Genomic DNA, 7115 nt, shown 5'->3' on the forward strand with positions numbered 1-7115 from the left:
AGTTTACCCTACCCCTTGTAATCAATAAAGTTCTCCTTTTTGACTGGTGTGGGAGACTTATTGAGGGGTGGGTCTAAATTATGCCTAAGAGACCCCTTAGGTCTGCGGACTAAGGGAGACTTTACTGTTTGCCCCCTGACTTGGGGAAGTGCCCCAAGTACCTGTACTGGGTCGAGTACCCATCGGACTATTAGGCCTGTGTTTCTCTGAGGACACAGGGCCAAGACAGTCCCTTCTCAGGGTGGTGGCGGCGACACGTTACCCCCAGACTAGCGAGTGTGCTCCGGGAGAGGGGTCGGCCAAGCGTAAGGCACCCCTAGGGAGGCATTCAGAGCCTGGCAGGTGGTCGGGCGCAAGGAGGTGGGCGGCTCAACGCAGGAACGCCCCCTACTGGCCTGCCACAAGTGCTAGAATGGGCTTGAAGCATCTTATGCCACATTCTCAAAAGTCAGTTGGAGTTACGGTTTATAACTTTACCCACCTCTGCATTTGTTCACAGAGCAGATCAAACCTTTAATTCAGTGAGAACTGCATAGTGATTAGAGTTCTGAAAGTCAGGACACCTTCCAGAACAGGCACACAGACATTTAACTTTAAGTATGTATTTTCCAAGTTCCTGTACTTGCCATTATTTTTTAATAAAAATAATAAACCCATTAGGATAAAGTAAGCCTTCATGTTAAACAGTATACTCACTTTCCAGTAATGTAGAAAGACAGAAGTGCCTCACTTCAGTCACCCCACAGTTACTTCACAAATTTCTCAGAAACTGAGAATGTTTTTCATGATTTAAAGTAATCTACCTGTCAGGATGTTATGAAGCAACTTAGCTATTTTTTGAGGGTTTTCATGTTGTTCTGACATGACCAAAACAGTGTTCAGTACATCATTTGTTTGACAGAACAGGAAAAAAAAGAGTCCTCACCACTGAAAGCAATGCAATTTTTCTCTGCAGGAAGTAACAGTATAATGCAAGATTTCCTCATCATTCTTATGTGACTTTTTCTACTTCATAACAGTCTACACTGATAAAGATGACTTTTGCCTCTTCTCTTTCCTATTCCCTTCTCTGCCCTGGCTCACCACAGTCAGTAATCATTTTTTTTTTTCCTCCAGTCTCTGAAGACAGAGCAAGCTGGCTTCTCTGCCGCCATTATTACTACCCAAATCAAATGGACAAGAGCTGTGACAAGGAACTTTCTCAAACCAGAGACCATGAACAGCAAGTCAAAGGCAGATCAGGCTTCTGCTTAAATCATGGAGGTGCCAACCTCCAAATCTTTCAGTTCCCCCTGAGTTTACCGTCTCAAGATTTTGAAATAATAAGGCTGTTTGCTGAACGTTAATAAAAAAATAAAAAATGGTTTCACTTAGCTTGTCCCTATAAAATGACTGAAAATATTAATTTAGGGTCAAACAATTTGTCTTGAATTTACCATTTTTATTGGACTTTTCCCCATGTATGAATTTTGTTTTATATTAGGGGAAAAAAAAAAAAAAGAGCAAGCATCATTATCACCATTGTACAAATGAGGAAACTGAGGTAGAAGGAAGTGAAGTAACCCACCTATGATCACACAGCAAGACAGTGGCATACTTGAGATCAAAAACACAGATCACTTGACATCTCACTCTTATACCTTCTTACTGGACTGCTCATGAGGAAGTTCACAAAAATAGCTCTCATGTAGATGCCTTAAAAACCTTAAGTTTCTATAGCAGCTACCACTTAAAGCCATTAACCATTTTCCTCTGATTTAGGAAGAACTTTAAAGAAAAGGAATAACGCACTAACCTGTCTCCAGTTAGTGGCAGAATGACCTCTGATTTTGTGGAAAACACTATATAGGATATTCTCATCCGGGGGCTTTAAATAAAAAAAAAAAAATGTACATTTTAGACAAAGGAAGAGGAAGCTTTGCACAGTATATTCACTCATAACCTTTTTGTCTTACTTTATTAGCTTTGTTTTTATCGTCTAATTTCTAAAGAATATCCTTTCAAACTATAAATGAAGAAAGTGCAAGAATGAAAAATGAATTAATGGGCTTTTAATGCATATATTTCTTGGCCTGGTATTTTGTAAAGTGAAGCAGCAACATTACTGTCTTCTTCCTTGCTTTCTGGGAGTCTAGACAAACAAGTTAATCTGAAGGCCATTTAAGAATCAATGCACTTCAATCAATAGTACACTTTGCAATACACCAAGGCTTATTTTAAGTATAAATACACTTGCCAAATTATGAATGCATAAATATCTCAGAGAGCTAAACACCTTTTTTAAATGTACAACTCCAGTCCATGCAAACACAATTGGCTGATTTAGGCATGTTCAAAATTGAGTTTTTGGGTTTTTTTGTGGTGTTTTTTTTTTGGAAGTTAGGTCCCGGCACCACTTAAAACATTTGAACCAAATTTAGACGTAGTCTAATTGTAGTGCAAGGGTAGTTGCACTGCAATTACATGCAAGAAGTTGCACCCATTCATTCCAGCTCTGAATGTAACTGTTTCATGTATAACCAAGTTCTATGTCCAGTTTCGCTCTGCACATGCTTCAGCATCCTTCAGTCTTGAAAGACAGCTCAATCATTTTTTTCAAAAGGAAATGGGTAAGTATATGCCATAAGAAAGCAAAATAGCATTAACATGCATTTACTAAAAGATCACATTCTTTTCTCCCCTGATTTCCATGCATATCTCCCACTCATGTTAAGAGGAATTATACACATTATGAATGGAAATCTAATACCCTGAGACTAACTGATGCTGTGGCTGGTCAGGCCAGGAATTGTTATGATTCACAAACTGCAGAACTACAAGTATGAGAGAACTTAACATTGTTATTATTGTCATAAGATTGATAATATTGGCATACATATGGTAACTAAATAGGTTAATGTCCCTAACAATAAAAATCTGTGAAATCTGTATGGCTGTATTTCTTCAGTTTGTGGATGTTAATGAGCAATGACAAAAAAAATTCAAAAATAAGTATCAGAGAACTGATAATGTGAATATGTAGCAGATTGCCTGTAGGTTACTCTGAGGCCTAGCCCCTCCATTTAAATTTTGTCTAAAGAAAGGATGAAAAATCAGAGCTCTACTCCTTTTGCTTGCCTCAAGCAGTTACCAAACAATAATCTAGTACTTGCTGTCCAAAACCCTTTGGCTTACACTAGTACATAAAACGGGACTGCAAGAGAGAGCTTCTTATTTGAGAGGCAATTGCTACTAAATGGTTCCCACAAAGTTACAATGCAACTATCTGAATAACCTGTTCACCAAACACATTTTAATTGCATTATCAAAGGGCTCAACACTAAGGTGATGGGTCAGGCCCCATTAAAACATCAGATGGACCAGATCCCATTACATATCATAAGTCTGAAGCCATTGCAACAGTAAGTGTGATTGATACTGCTGTTGCAGACATACATCCTACTGGCCAATCAGAATAGAAAGCAGATGCACATATCACACTAGAATGAACCAATCCTCAGAATGAAACCTGCTCAAATGTTTTCACCACATGCTGAGCCAAACAGCCTCAAATAAGTCTTGGACAGTTCTCAGCTGTTCTTTTCAGAACTAATTTGCTTTTAACTTCAAGGAAAAAAAATAAAGACCAGCCAGATTCTCATTTATATTAAAGATTCACACCTGTAACAACACAAAGGGGCCCTAAAGCTGATGTAAATGGTTTATATTTACAGGGAGCTGTACCTTTAAGAGGCTCTCAGAAGCATCAGTTGGAGCCAGCTGCTGTGTTCATATTGCATAGTGCTGAAGAGTTAGACTGTGGGTGTGGGTAGAAGTGATTTTTGAAACATTTCCAAATGGGCTTGGAAATGTTTCAGCAGGGTTTTGTTTCAGCTGTGACACACATCCAGTCCCTGTGGCATCCCCTTCCCTAGAGCATTTCAAAATTGCTGCAGCTGCATGTGGCCACAGCTCCTCAGCCAGAAGGCACTAGTTCCTCTCTCCCCTATTCCCCCACCATGGAGAGAGAGCAGGGAGCACTGCAGTGGAGAAATAAGCAGGGGTCTAGGAGGAAGCTTCCACACTGCTGAAATCCCAGCATTCCAGTTCCAAATATCCTGTGTGGAACAGACTCCCAGCAGAGATGCTTTAGGCACCTACCCTATAGATCTTCAAAAGGAGACTGGATGCACACCTTGCTGGGGTTATTTGACCCCAGCAGTCTTTCCTGCCCAGAGCAGGGGGCTGAACCCAATGACCTCATGAGGTCCCTTCCAGCCCTGAACTTCTGTGAATCTCCTCTCCTTCCTCTCAGCCGTAAAGAGGTAACTGTGACTGGGTCTGGACAGCCCAGCTCCAGCAGTGGCAGAGAAGGAGTCAGAAACTGCCAGGACTCTGGCAGGGAGGGCTGCACCAGCTGCAGCGGGACCCAGCACCTAGACAGCTAGCAGGCTGCCAGCCTCCTCTGTAGGGGCAGGGTGGGGAGGAGAGAGCAGAGCACGGTAGGGTCCTGAAGGACCTATGCTCCCCCATCTCTTTGCACAAGTTTAAAAAAAATGAAACACCTCAAAACAGTACTATTTTGAAGTGCTTCAAAGACATGTACATTTGTACAGCTTACCCTCTGAAACGTTTCAATTGTTACTTCTTTCTGAGCCCAATGAATGAAATAGACTCATGCCAGACTTCTTGGCCCTGAGTGATTACTGAACAGCATTCAGCATGAGGGCCCTTGAGATACATGAGATTCAGGCCTTACATAGTTAAGAATCCCACTTTAGTTGACAGAGTCACCCCAAATATTGTAAAAAAGGAATGCCTCTGGCTGCAAAAGATGGTGCTCTGATGGGTTCATCAACGACAAACAACCATCCTTTTTCTAACACCAAACTTATTTTTTCACCATTACCAGAATGGAAAAACTACTGAAGCCTCATCAGACTTTTTCTTTTAAAGAAAAAAAAGTCAAAATGAATTTCAAAAGGTTTTGTCATCCAGGCTTGCTTTACATAACATTCTGGCCTTTGAAATAATGAAGAAATATTTAACTGTGCAACACTTGTGTCCTCTCCTCATCAGCTAACCCAGCTCAGAATTGCCTAGTGTATATTTCATTTTCCACTGGAAAAATTAAACTACCATAACATTTTGTGTCTGCATGATATTTTTGTTGAAGGCAAGCATTTCATTACAGTAATCCCTAGTTATTTTTCAAGAGTAGAGCAGGCCAACATTTTAACATCAACACGTGTTAGAGAAGAAAAAAAGGTTATTTACAAGTAAACTTAACTGCATGCATGCACCAGAAATTCTTAGCCTGGCACAAGCTTTGTCAATACATGCCTGTGCTTGAAAAGTAAATATTTTCCCTTGGTTTTGGACTGGATCACGTACTCACTTCAAATTTCCTGACTTCTTTTTTTATCATGACTATTAACCAATACATTCAGAGAAATAATATATGAGAAATTACTTGTGTTGTTTAGGGGGAGGCAATGATTAAAAATCTAAAAAGATCTAAGAACAAATTAACAAGCTGAAATAAATATTTAAAGATGTACATGTCCTACTATTTCAACTAAGTTCCTGACTTCTTGAAATTAAGTGGGACTTTATAACACCAGAACTAAAATATTCTGGGTTTTTTAAGATTTACAATTAATCACCTCACAAAAAAGTTTTTGTAATATGTTATAATATTGATTAAACAAAAGCCAAAACACAACACATACCTCACAAATCTTTCTGTGAGTAGTTTTACAAAATTATAGATCTCAAACCAGTTGTCTGCTACGCTCCCAGATCTGAAAAGAAAACAAAACAGATGAGTATATCTAAAATCAGAAAAACACAACAGTAAAGATCAGCTTCAATCTTCCTATACAATCTAATGTTTTCAGGGGATATGGGGGGGGGCAGCTCAAGCTCATCACTGTAAGCCACTCTTACATTATTTCAAATAATCTTCAATAGGATCCCACAGGTCCTGCAACACCATCTTCCTGTCACAGTCTAATGCATGACTTTATACATGTAACGTACAGCTGCAGAGAGTAAAGTTTTCCTATGACACTTAGGGTTACAAATTAAAACAGACGCACTCCCCCTTGCAAGCCCCAGGCCTGCATCTTCTCCACTCTACCCTGAAACTTTGCAAGCGCTCTCAGCAGCACACTCCAAACAAACTTTATCTGCAAACGGGAGGACAGAGACTGCACATAACTAGAGCCGGAGGGGGCGGGGGCTGAACGATTTTCAAGAAACTTTTGCTCTTCTCGCAGTAAACACTGTTACTTGAAATGATTAGCAGGCATTTGTCTGTTTCAAACAATTTTTTTTTTTTGGCAGGACAAGGCTAAAATCCTCTTGCTCAGTTCCTTTGGCTTTGACAGCATCAGAACATTTCATTTTGATGAGTTAGAAAAACAACCCCAGCCTTTACCACGATGTGAAACAAAACAAACTAAAACGGCACCAGTTAAGTACAAAGATTATATTTAAAAAGCTAGGCCAGGGCAGGAAGTTTGCTCGGCATCAACACAAAACGGTTTCTAACTCATGAGAATGAAAGGTTTGGAGGTCTGCAATGGGAGGGCTTGGGGGACTGGGAGTGGGGGAGGGTTCTGCTCCCTGAGAAATGTCGAGTCCGAGTTCCTATTCAAAACCAATCTGGAAGCATCAAAATCTGGGGCAGAACCAAAAGTATCCAGCGCCTCCCTCCCCTTCTTTGCCCCCCCCCCCCACGTGCTCCAGGCAGAATCTTCCTCCTCTTTCATCCAGAGCCGAGCCAACTCTTGGCAAAAAGGAGTCTGTTTTGAACTGCAGGGCCACATGGCAGAAATCTCCACCCAAGCCAAAGGCAGAGCAGGCACTTGAGGACACAAGGCACCAGGGAAGGAACCTGCCACCACACACCAGCCCTGCTAGGGTAAGGGCGGGAGAAGCTACCACATAACCCTGCTGCCTCTCCACTTGCTCCCGTGACCCACTGACACACTGACCAGGCGGGGCGTCACCTCCGCGCACCCAGGTGCCTCCCCAGAGCCCTGAAGCCCAGCTACCCCCTGCAGCATCCCGCCCACGGCCCGGGGAACCCTGCGCGGGCACTCCACCCCCTTCTCCCGAGCCCCAACCAC

The 7115-nt window shown here is 41.6% G+C and overlaps 1 protein-coding gene across 2 annotated transcripts in view; it reads right to left on the minus strand.

Annotated features, from left to right (window-relative positions):
• The window catches only part of ANTXR2 (anthrax toxin receptor 2), a 182290-nt gene extending 176485 nt beyond the window's left edge, over positions 1 to 5805 (minus strand). For both annotated transcript variants that reach the window (XM_019534309.1, XM_019534308.1), the window contains exons 1-2: positions 5712 to 5805; positions 1796 to 1867 (exon numbers count right to left, since the gene is read on the minus strand). In XM_019534309.1, coding sequence (XP_019389854.1) covers positions 1796 to 1860 — 65 coding nt within the window. In that variant the 5' untranslated portion in view covers positions 1861 to 1867; positions 5712 to 5805. The remainder of the gene's footprint in view (positions 1 to 1795; positions 1868 to 5711) is intronic.
• Positions 5806 to 7115: the final 1310 nt, after the last annotated feature.

Source organism: Crocodylus porosus, unplaced genomic scaffold (genome assembly GCF_001723895.1).
Source record: "Crocodylus porosus isolate Cpor-Errol unplaced genomic scaffold, CroPor_comp1, whole genome shotgun sequence".
Classification (NCBI taxonomy): domain Eukaryota; kingdom Metazoa; phylum Chordata; order Crocodylia; family Crocodylidae; genus Crocodylus; species Crocodylus porosus.